This window comes from Euleptes europaea, chromosome 14, assembly GCF_029931775.1.
Source record: "Euleptes europaea isolate rEulEur1 chromosome 14, rEulEur1.hap1, whole genome shotgun sequence".
Classification (NCBI taxonomy): domain Eukaryota; kingdom Metazoa; phylum Chordata; class Lepidosauria; order Squamata; family Sphaerodactylidae; genus Euleptes; species Euleptes europaea.
Window position 1 is genome coordinate 36,806,673 of NC_079325.1, and position 26,706 is coordinate 36,833,378.

At 47.2% G+C, this 26,706-nt stretch overlaps 1 protein-coding gene across 5 annotated transcripts in view; it reads right to left on the minus strand.

Moving 5' to 3' along the window:
* The window catches only part of DAB2IP (DAB2 interacting protein), a 242,401-nt gene extending 219,457 nt beyond the window's left edge, over nt 1–22,944 (minus strand). For all 5 annotated transcript variants that reach the window (XR_008933770.1, XM_056860259.1, XM_056860258.1 and 2 more), the window contains exon 1: nt 22,823–22,944. Coding sequence is in view for 4 of the 5 variants with exons in the window: in XM_056860259.1 (XP_056716237.1) it covers nt 22,823–22,943 (121 nt within the window). In the remaining variant the exon portion in view is untranslated. The remainder of the gene's footprint in view (nt 1–22,822) is intronic.
* Nucleotides 22,945–26,706: the final 3,762 nt, after the last annotated feature.

Sequence of the window (26,706 nt, forward strand, 5' to 3'; positions counted from 1 at the left end):
AATGCAGGAAATTCACAACTACCTCCCCCCAACACATATAGTGCCCAGAAGATGGCCAAGATGCCCTCCCTCTCATGAACTGCCTAAGTTCATAGAATCAGCATTGCTGACAGATGGCCGTCTAGCCTCTGCTTAAAAACATCCAGGGAAGGAGAGCTTACCACCTCCCGAGGAAGCCTGCTTCACTAATATGTTCGGCATGCTCCTCTGATCCTGGAGAGAACAGGTATGCATCATGACTAGTGTCCATTTTTACTAGTAGCCATGAATACTCCTCTCTTCCATGAACATGTCCACTCCCCTCTTAAAGCCTTCCAAGTTGGCAGCCCCATGGCAGGGAGTTCCACAATTAAACTATACGTTGTGTAAAGAAATATTTCCTTTTATCAGTTTTGAATCTCTCACCCTCCAGCTTCAGCAGATGACCCCGCGTTCTAGTATTATTAGAGAGGGAGAAAAGCTTCTTCCTGTCCACACATTGTTGGATACTGGGCATTTGGTGCACTACAGCACTCACAACCAGACTGCTTTGTCCACACAAGAAAATCCAGATTGCTCTAGTGCAATGATTATGCAATACCTAATGATGTGTGCAAATATAACAACAACAACAACAGCCCAAATATAACAACAACAACAATAACAATAACACTTAGGCTTGTTAACTGCCCGCCCCAGAGAACATGTGCCCATTTTCTGTGCTTACCTGCCAGCTGTCACTGATAATTGCAGCAGGGAAAAAGGGGGCAGGGAATGGCATTCAACTTGAGAAGTGACTTTTGCACTTATGTAGAAAAGAGTAGGAGTCCAGTACCACCTTAAAGACTAACAAAATTTCTGGCAGGGTCTGAGCTTCTGTGAGCCACAGCTCACTTCTCCAGATACAGCTAGAGTGTGATTCTATCTATCCTTAAGTAGAGATGAGTGAATTAGACGCACAATGGCAGTGTAAATGTCAAAAGCAATTAAATGACATTAGCAGGCCTGATTGGATTAGGTGTGATATGCAGAGGGGTAGTAGGCGTGGAGAAATCAGCATTGGTAATGAGACAGGAATCCCACATCTCTATGAAGTCCCGGAGAATGCACAGTCTTGAGCGTCATCATTAGTTGTAATCCAGCAGTCTCTCTTTCTAATCTCCCTTTGAAATCCCTTGTAAGAGAACTGCTACTCTTAAATCAGCAACTGAATGTCCTGGAAGGTTAAAATGTCCCCCCACTGGTTTCTGAATGTTGTGGTTTCTGATGTCAGTGTCACACTTATGTCCATTCAATCTTTGTCGTTGCATTTATGTGACTCTCTAGGAAACCCCCCTCCATCTCTATGGCTTTCCCCATACAGATTGGGGGTTCTTACAGCATTGATCGGACATGACTTCACTTCTGGGGTTGGATGCAGCCCTACCCCAAAAATCTCCTGGGCCTGAGAATCCTAGTAATACTTAGCATTTGTTAATGTACTTTCAAGTGTTCAATGCATTGCACATTACACCTACACATTACACATTCTTGTAATCCTAGAAAAGTAGGCCTGGACTATTACCCCACAAATTGCATATTTGGGGTTGAGGCTGAGAAAACTTTGCTTGCCTAGGAGCAACCTAGTGAGTTCATGGCAGAGGTAGGTAACCTTTGAACTGGAGGCTTCCCAATTTGTAGCTCATTTGCTTTCCCACTGTGCTATACAATTTCCATCAACCATCGCTAGGCAGGGTTGCCAGGTCCCTCTTTGCCACCAAAGGGAGGTTTTTGGGGCAAAGCCTGAGGAGCGCGGGGCTTGGGGAGGGGAGCGACTTAAATGCCATAGAGTTCAATTGCCAAAGCGGCAATTTTCTCCAGGTGAACTGATCTCTATCGGCTGGAGATCGGTTGTAATAGCAGGAGATCTCCAGCTAGTACCTGGTAGCTGGCAACCCTATTGCTAGGGCACATCACAATCTGTGCCCAGATGCAAAGGAGAAAGGCACAACTCCTGGCACTGTGCCCCAGAGGAGATTTTGGGAAGTCTCTCCTGCATGTGACAAACCAAACCTGCAGAAATTCTCTCTAAGGCCCGTGTAAGAGGCAGGTGTTGGGCATGCATGAAAAGCACAGCCAGCATATTGTGGCCGAACCAGTCAACATCTGTGTACAGAAGATAACCATGCCTATGCCACATGCCCCTAGGACACACATGCCTGCATGCATAAGTACCAGCAATGTGATTCAGATGCCTTGTGAGCTGGGTCATTTGCGTGGTTCTTACGCATCCATCATTGCATCTGAATGAGGTCCAACATGCACTTCTTCAAAACTACAGGATGCCGCAATCTCCTGTTTTGCCTCTGGCCAGCCAATTTTTAGTGCAGGATCCATGCTTCATTTTGCGCTTCTCACTTATGCTTTGCTTCCTTATCATGAGCATCCTTTACGGAATGTGCGATGCAGAACTGAGCCCAGGGACGCCAAAGGAAATTAAGCAGCTGCTTCACTAGAGGGCACTGACGGTTCTTAGTAACTCTTGCAGAGAAAAGGAAAAAGAAACCCCAGAACGGGTTCTACTGCAAAGGCACAAACCAGGGGTGGGTGACCCCCCGAGGAGTTTTCCTAGCCTTGTTGAAATGCTTGGCTCCCCCCTCCGCAGAAAAAAAAATCTGCTGGGGGTTTGCCCAAGCAGGAGCCTCCAAAATTCATCTCAGACTCTGCCATTTTTGAATTTGTGTGGGAACTAGGGTTGCCAGATCTCCCCTCTCCATTGGCAGGAGGTTTTTGGGGCTGAGGCGATTGCACACATGCGAAGCCACGTGTGACGCAATCACGTCACTTCCGGGTTTACCTCTGGAAGCGCCTCATCGCCGTGGCTGCTTTGGCACTCAAACCCCCCAAATGCTGGCGTTTGGGGGGTTTGAGTGCCAAAGTGGCCACGGCGATGCGTGGGTAAATGCATTCTGGGTAAACGGTGGTTCTGGGTAAACCCGGAAGTGATGCAATCTCATCATGTGCATGCGATTGTCGTTCTTGAGCAGCTGGGTGGATTGGCGGGCAATTGCCACCCACCTGGCAACCCTAGTGGGAACTCCAGATGAAACCAATTCTTTAAAAGTGGCCAATTTACCTTTATCTTTAAAGAACATCAACAGAAGCCCTGCTAGATCAGACCATTGGTCCATCCAGTCCAGCTCCTTTCTAACAACAGCTGGCCAGATAAGTTCAAGAAGCATATGAGTGCAGTAAAAAAGCAGAGATGGAAAATACCAGCGTCTGATATTCAAAGATGCACTGCTTCTGTGCATGGAGGTTCCATTTAGCCAACAAGGCTAATCACAGTTTTCATTTGGAAGAAGAAGAGGAAGAGGAAGAAGAGGAGGAAGAAGAAGAGCTGGTTTTTATATGGCGACTTTCTCTACCACTTAAGGCAGAATCAAAAGGGCTTACAATCACCTTCCCCTCCCCACAACAGACACCCTGTGAGGTAGGTGGGGCTGAGAGAGTTCTAAGAGCTGTAACATGCCCAAGGTCACCCAGCTGGCTTCATGTGTATGAGTGGGTTCACCAGATTAGCATCCGCCACTCATGTGGAGGAGTGGGGAATCAAACCCGGTTCTCCAGATCAGAGTCCACTGCTCCAAACCACCGCTCTTAACTATTACACCATGCTGAAAAGAAGTCAATGGGGTTGTATAGCAGGGACAAAAATAAATTAAGTCATCCCAAACTGCTGCAAAGCTTGTCTCTGTCCACCACCCCCTCCTTTTGGGTCCCACCCATCCAGGCATTTTCTCCCCACCATTCTGCTGCAAAACCCTCTGGGAGATTTTTTCCTTGAAGTCAGGCCTTAATGTTTGGTCTATTATGCTGATGTCTAGGAGCCAAGATAACACAAGTGACCCCATTCATCTCTCTAATGAAGCGCTGTCAATAGAACAGCTGTTTTCCCTGGCAATGGGATAGGACAAACAAAAAATTCGACACATCATGCCGACACATCAGGGCGGTATTTATTCACCTGCCACGGCAGAACTGTCACTACCGCAGTGGTTGGCAGCGAGGAATGGGCTTCCAATTAAAGGGTGCAAAAGTTCTGGAACAACCCGTTCTGCTCCCCCAAACCTTTCTATGCTTAACGTTCCGAGGTGGCTCTCAGTCTCAAAAGCGTCTTTGATGCATTTTCCATCCTCTGAACGTGCAAGCTCCCACTGTGCTGTCTGAACTCTGGAAGGTTTTGTTCCTAATCCTTTGGAGGTCTTAACAGTCTGCAGTAGGCAGACAAAACATAAGAAGAACCCTGTTAGATCAGGTCAAGAGGCCTCTCTAGTCCAGCATCTAATTGCCAACAACTGCAGGCAGGAAACCCTCAAGCAGAGAATGAAGGCAAGAACACACCAGCGTTGCTTGTCCCCAGCATTTGGAATTGACAGGTATACTGCCTCTGAACCTGGAAGTTCCTTTTATCTAACAGTCACTGAATACAGCATTTGGAATTGACAGGTATACTGCCTCGGAACCTGGAAGTTCCTTTCATCTGTCGCTGAATAACTAATTCTCCATTAATTTATCTAATCCTTCACACACACAAAAGCCATGTAAGCTGGTGGACATCAACATACCTTGAGAGAATGAGTTATGACAGTTACCTAACCTATAAAGTGTGTGGAGAATTGAGAAAGAGGTTATTAGCATATTTCGAGCCTGATCTGATTGTACCATTCAAGTGGAGAATTTTACACATGGTACAAGATATAGCATCCCATGAACCTCAATTTTCAGAAAACCAAATTCTTAGCTTCTATGCATGTGAAAATAGGCTAGAAAGTTCCTGGACAAATATCCAGCAAAGAGTCAGAGAGATACTAAATAAGAACTCCAGTGATCAGCGGTTGGGTCAGCAAGGCCCTCCTAACTAACAGATGTTGTTAATTATGCAAAACAGGAAACGTTAAGCACATCTGCATCTTATATGCAAGTTGCCGAACTCAAAACTTTCCTGGCCCAGATTTTTTGATATGTTTATTAAAGAAAGCAGAGGTCCACCTACCCTTGCAGAAAGAAGAGCCAAAGGAAATATCCTTTGCTTCGAGGATGTGTGTGGAGGGGGTAGCACCAGGATTTGGAGGCCATTCAGACAAGGGCTTATATCTGGAGCAGGGATTTGCAATTTCTTGGTATTTGTGGGGTAAAACGTTTCTTTGTTTGAGCGCGTGTCCATTATCATAGATGCTTTTGCTGTTGTTGGTTCCAGTGGGAAAACTCACAAACCTCAGCTTCATCTTTCCCAAATCTCCCTCCCATAGGGTTGCCAGGTCTCTCTTCGCCACCAGCAGGAAGTTTTTGGGGCAGAGCCTGAGGAGGGCGGGGTTTGGGGAGGGGAAGGACTTCAATGCCATAGAGTCCAATTGCTAAAGCGGCCATTTTCTCCAGGTGAACTGATCTCTATCGGCTGGAGATCAGTCATAATAGCATGAGATCTCCAGCTAGTACCTGGAGGTTGGCAACCCTACCCTCCCACCAACTCTCTTAAAGCAAGCTGGGCACCAGGGAGAGACACAACAATCTCTCTCTCTCTCTCTCTCTCTCTCTTTTTTTTTTTTTACTGTGCTGTGAACGTATGTGGTTGTCTTATACTGAACCAGACCCTTGGTCCATCAAAGTCAGTATTGTCTTCTTTTTTTAACTGGAGACACCAGGGATTGAACCTGGGACCTTCTGCATGCCAAGCAGATGCTTTCCAGTGAATGGTCTCACTGGGTTGGTCTCAAGTGACATGGTCTGGGGAGGGCAGAGCCTGTGACAAAAGCAGGGTAATGTTTCTGAATGTAGCTATCTCCTCCATGGGCCTTAACTGTTCGGAAATAGCTATGGCCAAGCAGCCATCTGGGTTTGGCAGAGGAGACCTTCCTGCCCAGCTGAAGTGAACAGGCGCATGGGGATCTGCATGAGAAAAGGACACTGAAGCGCTGGGATGGGGGAGAAGACAGATGCTGTCGTTAGTTGGCTGAAGCACATGGGTGTGCAGGATCTCTCTCTCTCTCTCTCTCTCTCTCTCTCTTTGGGCATCTGATGTGGGGTACTGGATCTGCCGCCCTGCAGGAGTACTTCTCTGAATCTGGAAATAAAGCAACATTTACTAAGACCCAGCACTGTCTCCTCCTGCCCAGGTAAGGGCCCCTCACGGAAGAAGTTCACTGCTCAAAGACGTGGGATACACACAACAGTGGCGCCGTGTGCTATTCCCATTCAGTTGCTGTTACACTAATGAACAAAGCACACAGAGGTTTTTTGTCATGTTTTATTCATGACATTAGAATCCTGCCTTTCTCCCATCAAGGAACTCAAGATGTGCAACGGGGCGGGGGGATCCCAGGCAATCTCCCATTCAAGCAGAGACCAGCCTGGCTTAGTTTCAGCAAGGCTGCTGCACTATCGGGTCCTTCAACCAGACCCAAGGGACACCCATCCCCTCCCATGGACATATGAAGGGGTCCTACTACAAAATCAGACCACTGGTCCATCTAGCTCAAGCCGGTCTCTTTGCACCTTTTCACAGAGAGCCCTTCAGCCAATCTGGGGGTCGCTTGCAATGCTGTGGGGCTATCCCCGGTGGGAAAAGGTGCACCCAAGGAGACAGCCTGAAGAGGCAGAAGACACCTGAGCAACAAACATGGGGTTTACTGAGTGGGCATCCATGCCAGCCAGTTGATTCTGGAAGGCAGCAAACAGTGGTTTAAAAAACCGCCCCGACCTGTTGCCTGTGATAGATGGGTCCAATTTTAAAGCTCCCCAGGGCTGCCTTCCCGTTCACCCAAATGCCACGTGGTGCAGAGGAGATGAAGCCGACATGCTTCCTCATCACTTCATCATCCCTCTCCCGATCAACTGGGGTGCGCACCCTCTCCCCATCTGCTCCCCCTCGGAAAAACAAGCAAGAATTTCATCTCGCTCTGATGTATTTTTCAATCCATCTTCCTATTATACTCTAGAGAGGAGAGGGGAAAAGAGAGATCCAGTGATGTGCTGCCAACCAGCAGCAAATTTGTTCGCCCGGCACCAGTCTGCATCAAGATAAATATCATACATATTTTATTGCGGGGGGATATTAATAAATAAGTTATTTTGGTAAGAAAAGAAACTCTCGGCTTTTGTGTATTCACATAAAAGAGAACATCTGTTTATTGCAAATATGAAGTCTTTTTTGGGGGGAGGGTGCTTCTTGACCACAATTTTTAAAGGGACAGCACAGAAGATCAACCATACAGAATCCACACTGACCTGGATGGCCCAGGCTAGCTGGAGCTCATCAGATCTCAGCAGCTAAGCAAGGTTGGACCTGGCAATTGGATGGGAGACCACCAAGTAAGTCCAGGGTCGCTACACAGAGGCAGGCAATGGCAAACCACCTCTGAACATCTCTTGCCGTGAAAACCCTATGGGGTAGCCATAAGTCAGCTGTGACTTGATGGCACTTTCCACCACCACACTGAATCCATACTAACAACTGTCCATCCCTCCCCACAGGGGAGACTTACTTGCAAACCTGGTTGATCAAAGGTAACAGGCAGGCATCAGGTAGAAAAACACAGGACAGGTGACAGCAGATGATGAAGAAGAAGAGTTGGTTTTTATATGCCGACTTTCTCTACCATTTAAGGAAGAATCACACCGGCTTACAATCACCTTCCCTCCCCCTCCCCACAACAGACACCCTGTGAGGTAGGTGGGGCTGAGAGAGCTCTAAGAGAGATGTCTAGCCCAGGGTCACCCAGCTGGCTTCATGTGTAAGAGTGGGGAAACCAACCTGGTTCTCCAGATTAGCATTCTCTGCTCATGTGGAGGAGTGGGGGAATCAAACCTGGTTCTCCAGATTAGAGTCCACCACTCCAAACCACTGCTCTTAACCACTACACCATGCTGGCACATGCTGCAAGCCCACCAGAGGCTCCAGGATAATTGCATCCACTCCAGAATCTTGGAACAGGATCTGAAGCATGGGGGCAATCCCCCCCCTGCCCTGCCTCCAGGTTTTCTCCACTGCATCCCCTTTATTCTCACTCCAAATAAAGTGAATGGAATGATCCACATGCAGGAAAGGGGCAGCAGGGGAGAGATATATAGGGCACATACAGCGGAAGGTCAGAGCCAGTTGCAAGCCAAGGGCTGCGTTGAGAAATCCAACTGAAGAGGGCTGGAACCTGGGGTTGCCAGGTCCCTCTTCGCCACTGGTGGGAGGTTTTTGAGGCAGAGCCTAAGGAGGGCAGGGTTTGGGGAAGGGAGGGACTTCAATGTCATAGAGACCAATTGCCAAAGTGGCCATTTTCTCCAGGTGAACTGATCTCTATCGGCTGGAGATAAGTTGTAATAGCAGGAGATCTCCAGCTATTACCTGGAGGTTGGCAACCCTACTGGAATCAGGACAGCCAGACAACCTTATACCAAGTCAGTCCATCTGGCTCAGTTTTGCCTCTTCTGACGGGCAGCAGCTCTCCAGCAGGGAAAGGTCTCTCCCAAAATATGCTACTTGAAATTCTTTTAGCTAAAGATGCCAGAGGTGGAACTGAGGACTTCTGCATGCAAAGCAGGTGCTCTGCCTTTTAGATATGACCTTTCCTCATATGGATCTTCCACAACCCAAGTCAGAGCCTAGGTCCACATAGCATCCGCTATTTCACTTTGCACTGTGTTATATCAGCCCCTGGCAACTGGACCGTCTCACCCACACAGGAAAATCCAGATGGCAAGAGAGCCATGGTGCTATGAGAGCAAGACAACACATAGCCTCCTACTGATCGGCAATGCTTCTCTAGGGTCTCAGGACCCGCTAGGTGAGCACTTGTGCAATGGAGAGGGCAGCGATTGAAGCGGGGTGGGATGGGGGCAGCAAAGCACCTGCTCTCAAGCGCAGCTAGGAGGACTAGAGGGCGGGGCTTGACTAGCACAGCAAAGCTGAGGGAACACATCTTGCAAAGTGGCACCCGTGAGATGCTTTTGTTGCCCAGCCTGGAAACTGGTTCGCACTTGCCAGCGGCATGTATGCCCGATTTGGCCACCACAGATAGTAAACAACACAGGCAGAACATTCACACACCGCTCAGGGCCGGTGCCAGTCATTTTTGCGCCCTAGGCAAGGCTAACTACTTGTGCCCCCCCCCCATTACTAACCAATTTTCAAAAACAGATGTCTTGTAGAAAAATAAAAGCACAAAGCTTTTTATAAGACATTATAATTAGTTATATTCCATAGCACTGTTGAGGTACTTATCTTAAAATTAAAAAATATAAATTGTCTGTTGCATTTTTTTCAAGAAAGAATCTGTTTAAAACTGTGCCTCTTGGGCCAGGTCTACGCCCCTCTGTGGTCTGCGCCCTAGGCGACTGCCTGGTTTGCCTAATGGTAGCACCGGCCCTGACTCTGCTTCACAAAATCAGCAATAGTCAAGAAATCCAGCAGTAGACAGGCACATGTGTAAACCTCGCCGAAGTTGGATGGGAACAGATAAGGACAGTGCAGAAGTACAAAGAGAAGAGGTGGAGCAAGGAAAGGACCAGTCATGCCACTTGGGCTGGGGGGGGGGGGCGCGGTGGGAATCGATGGCTGTTCAGTGGGGACACAGTGGCTCCAGTCCAGCTGCCAGAAGATCCACGGCTGGAGTCCACCTGTGGCCAATTCACAGAATGAGACAACCCAAAGTTTGCATAACTTGCTGTTGAACACACTTGCAGAGAGGAGGAGCATCCCATAACCTTCCTAGGGGAAGACGGTTGCTTAGCAACTTGTATGCTCATTCCACCCCATTCTCCCAAAAAATGGCTTCTGGTGGGAAACTCGGAGGGGGGGGAGATACTCAGAGGGAATGGGGGGGGGAGAAGCAAATGGGAAACCCCAGTATCTACAAGTGTCCCTTCAAATTGTTACCTTGGATGATATGTTGGTGGCCAATATATTATCCTTTTGCAAAAAGATGCAGGTGGGGGGGGGGAGAGAAGAAATGAGGTTAACTTCAAAAAAATGTTCAGATGGTTACCATGGATACTGTTTAATCATAAGGAATGAATGCCATGGGTTGCCATGGCAATCCAGAGGCCGAGAGAGCATCCAGATGAGGCAGTGTATATATGGGCAGTCCAGCTGCCAACGACTTTGCATCAGGGAGAACACGGCAGGGCCTGACCTGTGACCTGTGGAGGCAGATGCCATGACAGAGGGCAGCTTCCGTACATGAATGGCAAACTCTACCTCCCCTCCGGGCTCCAGCACTGAACATGTCCCTTTGTCCAACAGAAACAACTGGCGTGTCGAGAGAATGCAAACCAATTTGTCCCAAATTGCTGGTTTTGTCCTGCTTTAAACAGACAATTTCCTTCTCTCTCTCTCTCTCTCAACATACAAACAGTTTATGGTTGTCTTATTAAGCGATGACCCTAAAAATAAACACACATCTGATATTTATGTGAACAGATTGCTCCAGAAGTGCCGACAATTCTTGATCAGGGGGACCTAAGAGCTGGGCCCCAGAACACTGTTCTCTCTAGGGCCCACGCTAACTTTTTATCTGGGCCCCGTCTCCCCCCATCTAGCCTATCTCATGCATACAATCTGAAGAGTAATGGCAGAAAATAATTCAGAAATGACATACACAGACCCAATCATGGTAATGGGTAGGGCTGCCAGGTCCCTCCTCGCCATCGGCGGGAGGTTTTTTGGGCATAGCCTGAGGAGGGCAGGGATTGGAGAGGGGGAGGGACTTCGATGCCATAGAGTCCAATTGCCAAAGTGGCCATTTTCTCCAGGTGAGCTGATCTCTATCAGCTGGAGATCAGTTGTTGTAGCAGGAGATCTCCAGCCACCACCTGGAGGTTGGTAACCCTAGCTGCGGTCCCCAGGTCCCAGTAAAGTGTAACAACCCCCTTCCCCGCCCTCCAAATGCTTGGGGCCCACTGATTAGCTCCCAAGAACAGCAAAACAGCACTCTTTAACCCCACTGGTAGCAGCAGTCACCACCATTATTCAGCACTTCACGACGCTGCTAAAATGTGAGCCAGAAGTCTCAACTGATACATTACTGCCACGATTTGGGAGCTACTTCTATCTATCTTGGTGCTTTGTCACTGAAGCAGTCTCAGGATGGAGGAGCTTCATGGGTGGGTGAAGGAAACAATGGGCTTCCTGGTAAGGACCAGGTCGCTAGCCCCCATCCATGTGGTTCACAGGGAATAAACGGGAACATATGAAGGTGCCTTATGCTGACTCGGTCCACTGGTCAGCCTAGCTCAGTAGCATCTGCTCTGGCTGGCAGCAGCTCTCTGGGGTCTCTGGCAGAGAAAGATCTGTCCCCAGCACCTGCTGCTCTCAAAGTCCTTTAACTGCAGACGCTGGCAAGGACTGAGCCCAGGGCTTTCTGCATGGAATGCAGGCGTGCTACCACGGAGCCACAGCCTCTTCCCTATCGTTACTGCAATAATCATCGTTCACTTTCAACCAGCACCTATTGCTTATTCCCTCCAGTAGGGTGGTTAGGATTGGTGGGGGGGCACCTTGCAAGTTCCATTGCCATGAGAGGGTCTTCTTTTGTCATCATTTCAGAAAATTAAAAATGGGTTTTTTGCTATCCATCCAACGCTTGAATGATGTCCAATTGGAGGAGAAGTGGCTGTGGGCGTACGTTATTTGGGCCTTTGAATGTTTTCAGAGTTCTCCACCCAGAAATGCTGAAGCCAAGGAAAACGACGTTTCCTTCCCAAGTCCACAGCCAACAACACCGTGGCCCTGTTTTCCATTAAATGGCAATACTGACAGATGCTAGTCAAGCTGGCTGGTGGCCCCAGGTGACAAGAACATCTGGAGGCCATGAGATTACTCCCCAGACCACCACAGCCTTAAGGCTCCTCTCCCCTTCCATCGACCCTCCCGTCACCCTCTCTGCAGGGGTTCCTTTTTAATTTTATGCCAGTGGCAATGAAGCAGGCCAGAGGGAAGGAAGAAACAATGGTCAGCCGCACTTAGGCTGTGTCAGAGGAGATGAGCCAAGTGAGATCCAGCGTGGTGTAGGGGTTAAGAGCGGTGGTTTGGAGTGGTGGAGTCTGATCTGGAGAACCGGGTTTGATTCCCCCACTCCTCCACATGAGTAGTGGCGGCTAATCTGATGAACTGGATTTGTTTCCCCACTCCTACCCATGAAGCCAGCTGGATGACCTTGGGCCAGTCACACTCTCTCAGCCCCACCTACCTAACAGGGTGTCTGTTGTGGGAAAGGAAAGGTGATTGTAAGCTGGTTTGATTCTTCCTGAAGTGGCAGAGAAAGTCAACATATAAAAACCAGTTCTTCTTCTTCTTCTTCTTGAGGTTTTCATTCCATGTGTCAAAAAAGTACGGGAATTGCCAGAGAGGGGAAGTGGTCGTAACAAGAACACGAGCAGCTCTTTTCTCCCCCTGAAGTAATTTCTAATACACTCCCTGCTCCTTCCCCCCACTTCTCATGGGAAATCCCTACCCTAAGCTGTCTTCCCATTAAACAACAGACTACCAAATACTGAGGGTCAAATATGCGGCTGCTGAGCTAAAAGTCAATATACTAAAAGTATGCAGCTGCTGAGCTAAAAGTCACACCAGGATGTGGTGATGGCTGCCAGCTTGGAGGGCTTTAAGAGGGGAGTGGACATATTCATGGAGGAGAAAGATATTCATGGCTATTAGTTAGAATGGATACTAGTCATGCTGCAATACCTATTCTCTCTAGTACCAGAGGAGCATGCCTATTATTTTGGGTGCGGTGGAACACAGGCAGGATAATGCTTTTGCAGTCATCTTGTTTGTGGGCTTCCTGGAGGCACCTGGTTGGCCACTGTGTGAACAGACTGCTGGACTTGATGGGCCTTGGTCTGATCCAGCAGGGCCTTTCTTATGTTCTTATGTACAAAATTAATCCCTTGCAGACTCTGCACAGCACCTCCCACCCCTGGGTCACTGGAAAAGTTATTTCCTCCTAGCCAAACAGACCCTTCGCTTCCCTCGCAGAAATTGAGTTGTTGTTAGTGTTACAGATCACCATCAGGATTGGCAGCTTGGAAGCAAAGCAAACACCAACAGCAGGGGTCCCCAACCTTTTTGAGCCTGCAGGCACCTCTGGGGTTCTGACACAGGGTGATGGGCGCAGCCACAAAACGTCTGCCACACAACGGCTGCTGCAGAAGGCAGAGTCAGCTACAAAATGGCTGCTGCAGCTTTAAACACATGAACACGTGAAGCTGCCTTACACTGAATCAGACCCTGGGTCCATCAAAGTCAGTATTGTCAACTCAGACCGGCAGCGGCTCTCCAGGGTCTCAGGCAGAGGTCTTTCACGTCACCTACTTGGCTAGTCCCTTTAACTGGAGTTGTCGGGGATTGAACCTGGGACCTTCTGCGTGCCAAGCAGATGCTCTACCACTGAGCCACGCCCACCCCCTCCCACAGCCCCTTACCATCATACAGCGAAGATCCTTGTACTGCGGTGGCAGCTCCTGCAACATTTTTAAAAATATGCACAGTCAGTCAATTTTCCAACGGCCAATCAGAAGCCTTGTTGGGCAAAGCTCTTCCCACTTTCTAAAAACACTTGGAGGGCAACAGGAAAGGGGTCAATTTGCACCATGTTGGGGACCCCCGACTAACAATCAATCAATCAACCTTTATTGGCACATAGACGTACAGTTTTGTGTAGGAAAGCAGACAGGCTGAAGGTGGCTTGGTGTGACTTTTGTTTTTCTCATTCTCATGCTTAGATATCCTCATCAGGGCTGGAACCCGGAAAAAAATCTGGCACAGAGAGTTCTGAGTAGGCAAATGGGCAGTCCTGGGGTATCTTGGCCCAGAAGCCAGAATGGAGTACTGCAGATGACACAGCGTGGTCAACAGGGCTCCCCCTTGCCTTATGAAGGTCCCGGCCCAATACCTTGCTGCTCATGAAGCAAGTTGCTCAGACTGAAGAACCAGTCGAGATTTTCCACCTTTCACATGGTCCCCTCCCCTTGTGCCACCTGACAAATCGCAGTAGCACCCTCTGGTAGGGTTGCCAGGTTCTTCTTTGCCACGGGCGGGAGGTTTTGGGGGCGGAGCCTGAGGAGGGCGGAGTTTGGGGAGGGGAGGGACTTCAGTGCCATAGAGTCCAATTGCCAAAGCGGCCATTTTCTTCAGGTTGGAGATCTATCGGTTGGAGATCAGTTGTAATAGCGGGAGATCTCCAGCTAGTACCTGGAGGTTGGCAACCCTGCCCTCTGGCCAGCTGTCTTGGTGGCTCCTCCTGCTGGCATGAGGTGGCAGCCCCTGGGTCAGGGTGCCAGAGTCCCTTACACCCTCTCTTACACCCACAAATTGTGAACAATCCAGGCTACCAAAGCCAATGAAGGGGTGCTGGCAGGCAACAGCCAGATTTAAGCGGAAATAGAAATGATGCACCAGTGTCCAAAGCTGATAAAAAGTGCCCTTTGTGGATTTTGCTGTCTGGAAGGACAGAAGGGGCTACTCCCAATCCCAGAATTTATCTAGCCTGCCTGTTTACTGTTGGCTTTCCAAGACGTCCAGTGTGCTGACCCTTAAACAAGATCTCCCAGCATTTCTCTACGCAAGAACAGAAAAAACCATCTGTTGGAGAAGTCAGCTCGGGCATGCCCTTTCCCACACAAACTAAAAAGCTCTTTCGGGAACCCCAACAGCCAAAATTAACAGGGTCGGGCCGGGATCAACATTTCCAGACAAACAGGCTTATCTCCCGGCGCTCTGAGGCACACATTTGTCAATGGCTCTATTAAGAGGCCCAGACCAAAACACCAAAGTAAGAATGGGCCTGAGCGGGAAATGGCTGCAAAAGGAAGCGGAAGAACAATCCAAGCCAACTATTTTAAAAATGGGGCAAGGGGGAATTTCACTTTTTTCCCCTTAAAGACATCTCTGGAAGGAGAAATTATATTCAGATAAAATATTCTTCTGATGGCAAACTATCTAAACCTATTCATTCACAAAAAGGCGTTAGACAAGGTTGTCTCCTTGCCCCTTTCCTTTTTAATTTTGATGTGAATTGTTTAATAAGTACTTTCTGCAATATGGATGTACATGCCCCCAAGCTGACGTCAAAGAAAAAACTGCCCATTCTTATGTATGCAGATTATGCTGTCCTGCTATCACTAACGAAAGTGGGCTTAAATAGGGCGCTAAAATCCTTTACAAACCAATGCCAGGAAGAACTATTGTCCATTAATTTTTCAAAAACTAAAATAATGCGCTTTCACAACAGGTTTTTGAAAACGAACTGGCAAATCATTGGAAATGACATCGAGCAAGTCAAAAAAATTTAATATTTGGGGGTAACATTCGCCTACAATGGTAGTTCCTCTGGTCATATTAAATCACTGGCTTGCTCTGCAGAGAGAAGTACAACAGCTATTTTCAATTTTTTTAGGAGAGAGGGAGCCCGATTTGTTCCTGCTGCTCTAAAACTTTATGCCGCAAAAGTGCTCGCCCTTATGAGATATGGGACACAAACCATCCAATTCGGTAATCTTAAATGTGTGCAGGCTTAAGAAAGGGTTTTAATTAACCACTGATGAAAGCCCCATAGGCCGAAACGCGTTTGGTATGTGGTTACAGTTATCAACCTCAAAATATGCCATTGTGCTATTTTAATGCTTTTAAATCATTTTAAATTTTACATAGCGCTTCTAATAAATTATACTTTCAGTATTTATACATAGATTTATATATATTTTCTTTTCACCCAACCTTGGGTACCCAGCTTTTGTTTTTAGGTTGGGTTTTATTCCCCTCCTTTTTTTCTTCCATATGATCTAAGGGTGCCTGGATTTTCTTAGCATGCTATTGTTTTAAAGAGTATACTGTGATTGATTTTAATTTTTTGTAAACTTGTTGTGAGCCGCTCCGAGTCCGACCTGGTCAGGGAAGGTGGCATAGAAATCTAATAAATCTAATCTAATATAATCTGATCTATAAACATTTTGTGATATCACAACTGCTCAGTGAATGAGAAGCAATGGTATATTAGCTAACCAGCTTCCATGAGGGAAGATAGCTATCGTCTTGTGTGTGTGTGTAAAGTGCCTTCAAGTCGCAGCCAACTTATGGTAACCCTTTTTGGGGTTTTCATGGCAAGAGACTAACAGAGGTGGTTTGCCAGTGCCTTCCTCTGCACAGCAACCGTGGACTTCCTTGGTGGTCTCCCATCCAAATACTAACCAGGGCTGACTCTGCTTAGCTTCTGAGATGAGATCAGGCTAGCCTGGGCCATCCAGGTTAGGGTAGCTATCGTCTTAGCTTGGGATAAAACCTCATGTAGACTTCAAGGACAGAAGAGGAAGTGTGTGGGTTTGGCAGAAGGAAACTGAGTAAAAAGTCCCAAGAAACGCAGGGAAGGTGAAGATTACTTATCTTGTTCTATCCACATAATGTGTATTGTAGGCTCATGCAGCCTCAGTTTGCCTTGTTGCTGTGTGGGAAAGAAAGAGGACTTTTAGCCCTTTAACTTCCCATTGGTTTCACTGTTCAAAACCACCTCCCCACCACAATGCTATTAACATTTTAAAGGAGAACGTAACACACATTTTCTCCTTTAAAATGCCAACTGCAGAGCTAGAGAGCCAATTTCAAACAATGGAAACAGAGTGAAAGTTAAAGGGTTAAATGTCCTCTTGCTTCTCCGGGTAGCTCAGAGGTAAACTGGAATTTGCTTGGAATTTGCAATTTGCGGATGGAACAAGATGCGTGATCTTTATCTGGACTGTTTTAAAAGACAGCACTTCAGTAAGCGGGAGGGGGGCTGAAAGAAGGGAGCACAGTCAGTATCTAACAGGAAGCCGAGAGAAAAGAGTGAATGCGGAAAAAGAAAGGTGTTGGGAATATGGCTGAGAAAAGGGGCTGATGGGGGAAGGTGCCGTGTAAAGGCCTCACAGAGCTACGTGCCGGATTTATGTATAAGCTAAACAAGCTATAGCTTAGGGCCCCACTCTCTTGGGGGCCCCAAAAAAATTTAAAGGAAAAAAAACTGGATGTACATTTCCAAAATATAAGATAAAAAACAAATAAAATAAAACCTACAAACAGCAACGGTGTTTTGTGTTGTGTAGGCGCCTATGATGTAAGTAATGGGCCCCGCCTGCTAGCCTGCTCCCTAAAATATCACTGGTTTGCTCATTCATAAAAAATCATTTTAAGTTAGAGCTTAATAATTATTCCACTATTAATATACTTCTTAATTGTATTTCAGTTTAACAATTACTTTGATAAAATACATATTTTGTTATGCGCAAATGGCTTTCGATACCTATGAGGTCCATAAATTACCATATAACATATATTCAACACAAAAAACAGGGACAATTTGTTGTTGACAAAGGACAGCTGGACATATAAAGGGCCCCATTACCTTCAATAGCTTAGGGCCTCATCAAACCTAAATCTGGCCCTGGTGAGGGTTGTAATATATTGATTTTAAGCTCCCCACATTTTAATCTGGGTGTTTTTACTTAGTTACTAGGGCTGCCAACTCCAAGTTGGGAAATTCCTGGAGATTTGGGGTGTGGAGCCTGGGGATGGTGGGATCCTCAGCAGGCTATAATGCCATAGTGTCCAACCTCTGAAGAGGCAGTTCTCTGGGAGAACTGGTCTCTGAAATCTAGAGACTGGCTGTAGTTCCAGGAGACCTCCAGGCTAAAACTAGAGGTTGGCAACGCTCTTTGTTACCTACTACACAAGTGGCCTTAGAGGTCAGTAAACTCAGACACCAGTTGATTTCCATGCCCCACCTCTTGCAAGAGGAGCACACCTAAGGTGCCTTTCTTGTGAGTCCCCAAACTCCTGCACTCAACCCCAAATTTATCACAAAGGAATTTAGAAAGCGACATGCAGAAAGCCTTGACCAACATGACATTTATACCTGCACAATTCCAGACTACTCCAAACCATGCTCCCTTGATGGTTCCTAGCCTTTAGCCTTCTATTTGGGTTTCTGTTTTAACACTAGAAGTGAGTCACTTGGAGGGGAAAAGCAGGGGGAATTCTGAACGCATTTCCTTGTGTTGTCAAGCTTTTGGATGACATGACTCAGAGGAGAAGGGCAAAAGTGGAACCAAAGCCTGTCCAGGGCTTTCCGGCAAGGCTGCTAAGTAGGGTTGCCAACCTCCCGGTAATAGCTGGAGATCTCCTGCTATTACAACTGATCTCCAGTTGAACTGAGATCAGTTCACCTGGAGAAAATGGCAGCTTTGGCCATTGGACTCTATGGCATTGAAGTCCCTCTCCTCCCCAAACCCCGCCATCCTCAGGCTCCACCAAAAAAAACTCCCGCTGGTAGTGAAGAGGGACCTGGCAACCCTACTGCTAGGAGAGTCATTCCATTTTCGAAGTGAGCTTCTGGGTTACATCACAACCCCCAGGATCAGAGGAGCATGACTATTGTCTTAGGTGCTGTGGAACACAGGCAGGATGGTGCTGCTGCAGTCGTCTTGTTTGGGGGCTTCCTAGAGGCACCTGGTTGGCCACTGTGTGAACAGACTGCTGGACTTGATGGGCCTTGGTCTGATCCAGCAGGGCTTTTCTTATGTTCTTATGCTTAGTCACATGGTGACACGACTTCTGCTCGATGAAGCATGCGCATCGGCACACACATAGGAAAAGGCTAAAGCTCAGTGGCAGAGCGCCGAATTTGGAAGAAAGGGTTTCCCATCTGCCCAAGATCTTGCAGAGTATAGAATATACAGTCCTTGGCCGGATGGAGCCAGTTCGATTCACCAGAAAGCAACTTCTCAAGCACACCCATGCTGAAGCCTAGGTGATTTCTCACGGAGTACCAGAACTTGACAACAGAACAACTGACTTGCAAGGGCTGCCCCTTTCATTTCAACAGTCATAATCTACTGAGAAGGTATTAAGCCACAGTGAAATAAATTAAAGCTCCTGCAAGCTCCGACATCATCAGGGGAGGGTGCCTGATGAGTCTCGGCATGCCGTGCTGCCCTCCTGTGGCCTTGCCTTCTTTCAATGTGCCTCCACTGGAAACAAGTAACCTTCCCCACCTCAGTCTCTACAATGGGTATGATTGGACCAATCATGATGTAAATAAAAGCACACCACATTCCTCTGTGCTCACAGGAGGCTGTCTGTCGCATCTCTGCCTGAGTCCCTGCTCTGGTTTCCCACACTCAGAACAGTGATTTCATGCAGAAACAAAGTTGGGCTCCATTGAGGGCAGGCAGTTCTTGCCCATGTTAGGTGCAGAAGCTAGCAAACCTCCAGTTTCGGTTCAGAAACAACGCTGTGTTTCTGCTGTCTGAGCCTGGAAAACATTGGTTTAAGCAAAACTGATTTCGGGGGTGGGTGGGGCCGGCTGAAAGCAGAAAAGAACCCAGAATTATCATCAAATAAAGCCTTATATACCAGAGCTGACAAAATCCAAGTGCCACCTTTCAGCTATTAAAACAATTGCCCCAGTCCTGTGAAAAGCTGGGGCCTAGAAAACTGATGCTTCTTTTGAAAATTTTGAGGCTGGCAATAACAGGCTTCTAACCAAATGTTTCCCCACCTCTGCTGCGGAGTGTCTTGGCTCCCCACTCCCCCAGGTCTGAATTAGCAGATCTGCATAGAAAACAGGGAAGAGCTGAATTTCTCCTTTCCCTTGCTTTAATTTGTATACTGGAGGCAAAAAACGAGCACTGCCTGTCCTGGAAGAGAAAGTGGCAGGGAGCGTCTTATTTTTAAAACTGCATCTGGGTCAGTAGCTGCCTGGAGTCGAATGAATGAATCCTACGAGCAAGCGCATTAAAAAAAAAAAAGAGAGAACACATCGGTTAAGCCCGCTGCGGCAGTCGCCAAGGACAGAACTCTGCCTTCTGCCGTGCCCAAAAGATCCGCGAGGTCCGAAAGCAAAAAAAAAAGGGGGGGAGGTAGGGTTGCCAGGTCCCTCTTTGTCACCGGCGGGAGATTTTTGGGATGGAGCCTAAGGAGGGCAGGGTTTGGGGAGGGGAGGGACTTCAGTGCCATAGAGTTCAATTGCCAAAGTGGCCATTTTTCTCCAGGTGATCTGATCTCTATCGGCTGGAGACCAGTTGAATTAGCAGGAGATCTCCTGCTACTACCTGGCAGTTGGCAACCCTAGGGGGAGAAGAGGAGTAAGATGTGCTCTGACGTTATCCATAGCTGAAAATCATAGCTGACCAACCTGACGTTATCCATAGCTGGAAATCAGCCGGGATTGTGCGTTTGTTCCCAACGTAATGAAAAACAAACCGAAAAAAGCCCTGCTTGGTATACTCATTAAGGAAACGAAGATGACCAGGAGTAAGAACAAATCAATGAAGAATGCCATTTGATTTTCTGCACTGTTACTTCTGTAGTTACACAACTGCATTCCTTTTCCCTCTCTTTCTGAATTTTGCCAAGGGGGGACCCCTTGAGCGAGGAAAACAATTCCTGAAAATTTCATCCAAAGTGGAGTTATAGTCTGAAATGTTTCCCACGCTGAAATAAAAGGAAATGAAAACAAACATACCTTTTGAACTGAAAAAAAATGCATCTCTCTAAAAAGAATATTAGCTCTCACTGCCAAAAAGATGGCATAGAATCATGCTCTGAACCAGGAAGTCCTCGACTTGGCCTCCGCCACTCAGCAGGTGGCCTTAGGCAAGTTACCGATCTCACAGCCCCAGGTCTGTAATATGGGGACATTAACACTGACCTAACCCTACAAGGTTGCTGTATTACAAGATAATGTGTGTGAAGCCCTTTGAAAACACTACACAACAACTCCAGTATCACCATAACTGCATATTATATTGCTGGCCCATATGTCTGTTTTAAGCAGCTCAGGGTTAGCAACCTTTGATAATTAAAGAGGCAAACTACATCAACATTCAAAGCAAGGAATCAACACAGCCAGTATAAGAAAGCCCATTTACATGGGCCCATTTAACATTCCCAATAATTGACCTTTAAATTAATAAAATCCATGTTTCTGCAGACTGAACACAGATGGTTGCAAGTTCTTTATTAGGAAGTGGCACACATAAGAGCTCACAGTAAGGAATAAGTGTTCTCAGAAGCACCCTGCACAATTGTTTCAATGGAATGGGCATAAATCTGCACATGGTTCACACTTGGCTGATGGGCAGCTGTTCACCTCTGTCATGTCCCTTTCTGTAAAGCGTCTCTAAGATGCCCTTCGGTCCCATCAAAATCTTCGGCAGCCACTCTCTTCTCATACTGGTTATTCCTGCATCCCATCTACCCGTCCAGTATATCTGAACTTAATTATTTCATTTTCTTTTGGGGGGGCTCTAGAGTCTCAGGTTACAAAGCCCTGAATTAGTCTGTTGGGTGTTCCACATGGGCTTGCGATGGGATAATTTTCTTTAAACATTCAAGCATCAGACTCAAATCTGGCACGTGTGGTCCAATTACCATCCTGGCTTTCAAACGTGACCCCCCCTCCTCTGCTTCTTGCGCCCTGTTCGCAAAGTAGGTGGGATGCAAAATAGATGGTTCACATAACTTCTGAAGCCTGGCCTCTAAGGTTTTGCACTTCCCTGTCAAGGATCAGTTTGTTTACAAACATATAGGTTAAGTGGGTACTGTGGGGGGTGGGAACAAGTACACAGACAAGGCGTGCGAGCCCTAGTACAACACTAGGCCAGTGCTCTCCTTCCAAATCCAACTCTGCTCTACCAACTGATGTCTCATCCCATCCTTTTGAGCCACCCCAAATCCAATTCAATTCCCCAAACGGGGAAACCAGCTTCAGACTCTTCCTCACAGGGAGAGGGTCTCAAGGTACATTCCCGGCAGCCACTGAACAAAGATCAGCCTCTAATTCCTGACCAGGAACCCATTGTCAATAACCAAGCCACACCAAGTTCACAGAGAGCCATTTTGCCTAAGCAAAGCATGCAACTGGTAAGGACACATTACTCTTCAAAACATAATTCACAGTGGGTAGCCGTGTTAGTCTGTCTGCAGTAGTAGAAAAGGGCAAGAGTCCAGTAGCACCTTAAAGACTAACAAAAATATTTTCTGGTAGGGTATGAGCTTTCGTGAGCCACAGCTCACGAAAGACAGATGGATTCACATTCTAGCTGTATCTGAAGAAGTGAGCCGTGGCTCACGAAAGCTCATACTCTTCAAAACATGTTGACCGCGCTTCTCACTAATTCAGTATCAAAGTCCTTGCAAGGCAGGCTGTTTGAACTGGCTTTTTTATACTGTAGAAGACGGTAGCTAAGAAAGCCGCACAGAACAACGAGATAGGATATTAGACCCCCAAGCACTACATGCACGAGAGAATTTGCATCTGTTCCTACATTTCCCCGCAACGTCTCAAACTGATCTGTAATGCTCTCTGGAGCAAGCACTGAGTCAGAGCCACCGAGGAATACCGAGGCATATTTTTGGCAGTCACCCCATAGCCTCCGAATTCCCATCCCGCAGAGAGCTGCCAAAGTCCAAGCCTGCTTTCCTCTTGGAACATAACCACATTATTTATGCTCAGTGGCTTTCGGTGTCCAGGGATCGGGGAGAACAATCAGCGCCCTTTTACCTGCTGCCAGATCTCGGGACAGGGTGCGCCAGGATCCCCATTAGAGACACCTTCTGGCACACACGTAACTACCCGGGCTCTCCCTCTGGCGCACAGCTTTGTGCCAAAGCTCCTGCACTCAGAGCATTGAGCATGATAACAATCTCGCCTTTGGCACCTCCCCCTGTTTTTTAAACTCACGGGACACTAGACCTTGGTCTATGAGGCAAGGCAGCAGCTTTTACAAGATAACATTTTTTTTGTACAGTTTCCACTCAACAAACATGTGGCGAGAGAATTACCCCTGCTCACTGGCCGGTTGCGACTCCGGGATCGGCTGCGCTGTCTCTGAAGTCGGGACCTCCGGAGGAGTCGGTAGTAGTACGAGGGTCTGCCACAACTTTTCTTGCTGTTGATCGACATCCCCCCCTTTCGCTGACACGCGCCCCTTCCCCAGATTCTTCTACTGTCACAGTTCGCAGGAAGAAAAACACCCAATTTTTTTAAAAAAAAGAGGGAACAGGGAAGAAAAATGAGAGAACTTGGAACTCCCCAGCGCAGACATGTGCTAGTTCAGAAATAAGAGCCGGGAAGGCTGTGCAGGACTTCAGAGCCAAAATTCTCAGCGGGCAAGATAAACACAAGCCCACAGTTCCTGCCCTCCCCCCCTCCCAGAGATAAGCTTTTTTGGACTTGGAAAAAGGAAACAGGAGTTGGAAATGTGCACAAGTTAAGGCCGGAGGAAATCCTGGAGTGGATTAACTCCCGCGTCTCCTTAGGAAGTCCAGCTGTTAGCTGCTGTCGCCACCCCTCCTTCTTTGGCCTGCTTTCAAGAAGCAGGTTGTTGCCACAAAGGGCCAACAGAGACCGTTTTCTGGATTCCTCCCGTCAGCTCCGGCCCTGCCCCATGCAGTCCCCAAATGCCTCCCCAAACAAACCTGGAGGACACTTTGGTCGTGCTCAGGCAAAAGAATCTGTCGCGCTTTCGCGAACGTTTTCCTGGACGGCTACGGCCCACCTTGACACAAAGGACCTTTCCCAGAAATCAAGCAATAATGTTTTTTATTTCCCTGCATCATTAGTCTTTCCAAGTCCTGGAAATGTCTCCCTGGCTATAAGACACAAAAACAGCAGAGCTGGATCAGCCCCCAAATCCCATATTGGACCACCAGATGCCCAAACGGATGCTACTTCCCGATTACTCAGAGGTACGGTTGCCAACTTTCTTTTAGCAGCCCTCTGGTGCTTTTAATAGGCAAGTAGCAGGAAGAAGTGCATGGGTGAAGTGTTTCCCAGGTAGGAGATCAAGACACCGGGACTGCAGCAGCACTTGTTGGATTCCTTCCTACCCGGCATCCAGTGAAAGCTCATGAGCTTCCAGAGGAGGAACAAGTGACAATCCCCTGTGTATGCTCTTCTCCTGAGCAACAGTTCTACAGATAGTTTGCAAAGGGCTCTTTAAAAAATTGCAGTGTTTTAGCCCCAAAACACTGCTGCACCAACTCAAATATTGCTTCCCATGAAAGGGTTGTAGCAAAAATAATGCTCTAATTGTGAGTCACATCCCACTGGTGCCAAGCTCACAGGGTTACAATCAGGACGGAATGGAGGGCTTCTGGAGGTGACAAAGGTAGCATCCTAAGCACAACCCAGATTCTCTTTCTCAGAGCAGCCATTCCATGGTCATATGTCCAGCCCCCTGAGATGGAAGCAGACTTCTACGCACCAATGGGGTATAGCAGAAAGTCAAAGTCACCTCTCCATAGAAGGATTCCCACATCATGAAGCCCTCCAACATTCAGCCACCACACTGTAGAACTCCACTATTATGGACCCCTAGGTGCAGGGAGCCCCAAAGCAGCATAAATCCCATCTCCCTCTGCCAAACATGGGGACAGCAACATCACCCCAAGGGAAAGACAGGAGGATGCACCTGGATTCCCTGAAGCAGTTCACAGGTGCAGGGAGAATTTCAGGAGCGTCACCTTTGCCCAGAAAGTAAGTCCCAACCCTGAGCCAAGGACAGGCGGTGAAATTAGCAAGACCGTGCAGTTGCAAGGAGGATGCCTACCCACCAAGAAAATATATCCTCTAGCGCAAGGTGGAAGTAATTTTAATTCAGAAACACACAGAGAAAGACCAGACCCAAGGTTATTATTGGGAAATACGAAATTGACAAGCAAGTGAATTTTGAGGAAATCCTCTTGAGCTGGAAAAGTCAGTAGATTCAGGTCAATAACTGCTTGAAATTGACTACCTCTCTAATCCTAGTTAAGGGTTTTTTTTGACTGAACCGACATCTCTTGCAGGCAATAATGCAATTTGACAGGTTCCCCCCCCCCAAGTGGATGGGGGGGGGAACGGGGATGGCAAGACATCTTATTCTTGAGGACATGCCATATTCCATAAATGATTTTCATGTTTGGTTTTGCTCACTTTGAAATGCATACAGCTAAACAAACACCTCCAATTTAAAAATGGCTTTCTTTTGCATTAGTGGCATTCATCAAAGTGTTCTTAGTGACACTGGGGAAGGGGAAATGGTAAAAATTTGCAGTTGCTCCCCAGGGTTACCATCCTTTTGAAGTGACCCAGCTCCTGTGCCTTTAACAGCAGCCTGGCATGCAGAAACATAACAGCTGCAGTTTTCCTGGCAGAAACATAGCTGCTAGGGGGAAAAACCTTGCACTTGCTAAACTTCTTCACACTGCTGTTGAAAGCACAGCAGCAAAACCAGAAAAAGATGACGGCCGTCTACCCATGCAGCGCTGTTTCTTATAAACATTTCCCAGTTTTCCAAATGTAGCTTGCACATGAAAACATGCAATTGCAACAGAGCTCAAAATTATCATCTCAAAATCTAACTCTATTTAAGCAATTAAAACAACAACAAACAGCCAAAGAAACCCCAAAACAGTAACTGGCAAAGCCTTTGCAAACACATTGGCACCTATATGAAAATAAAGTGGGTGTCTGCTGTGGCTCAGGGTTTGTGTGCTTGTTTTGCCTGTAAAAGGTCCTCGGTTCAAGCCCCAGCACCTCCAGTTCAAGAAACTCAGGTGTTGGGAAAGACCTTTCTCTGCCTGAGATTCTGGTGAAAAGCTGCTGCCAGTCAGAGGAGCCAATCAATCAATCAATTAATCAATCCTTTATTGGCATAAAAGGCACAATACAAAAGGATACAAAAGGAATGGAAATATTAAAAGGTGCCCTTTAAAAAAAGAGTTAGTAGACAGTTACATCAAATAACATTGTTGGTTGATAATGCCATCTAATTAACTGTTTGGCGGGCTTTTAAAACAAACTTTAAAAACTGTGCCACTGTCTCCAATATTTGAGGCAAACGGTTATTCAATAAATAGGGGACATTAAAAGAACCTGGGACATTTTGTCTGTCAATCAACAGGGGGCTTAATACTTCATTGCGAGTCAGAGGAGCCAATTTTGAGCTGGAATCATATAAAGTTTCACACAGTTCGAGGACGGTTCATAGCTCAGTGACAGAGAACATGTTCTATGCTCAATTGTTGGCCAGTAAACAGGACCAGACAGGTAACAAGTACTTGGAAAGTATCTCTCAACCCTGCTTTGGCCCAATCAGATAGTGCTCTGGAAGGTGAACCAATAGGCAGCATTGTGTGTTCAGCAGCTGTCGAGAGACGGCTAGTCCTGTTTTGCAGTGAAGGAACAAAAAGAACCCTACTCTTCTGCTGAAAATCCATGCCAGGCTTTGGGGCTGCCCACAAGGAATCTGCAAGTAACTTTCAGAAGGCCCAAAAACAGCCAATCAACACACCAAGTTCAGGTCAAAGAGGCAAGAGCACAGCTGGGCAACAGATGACTCTTACCAGGGGCACTGATTATAGGGCAACGCCTATGGGGCCGTGCCACCCAATTCAGAACACGGGGCCCAGTGGTCACTTGCAAGTGTACCTGATCAAGAACCAGCAACATTGCTTTTTTTAAAAGAGAGGCACATTTGTTTGCCTTCTTTTTTTTTAAGCCTTAAAGTGGTAATAAACAGTCAACCTCTTGGCGGTGGCTGAAGCAGATAAGGGACATTAAAAGAAAGAATCTGCTCATTAAAGCAGAGTGGAAGCACCATGGAAATGATTAACTGCAAAAGCAACAGAAGGGGCTGAAGATCAAGGATGCCCACCGAATCCAGTCCCTTTGAGGCCCTGGC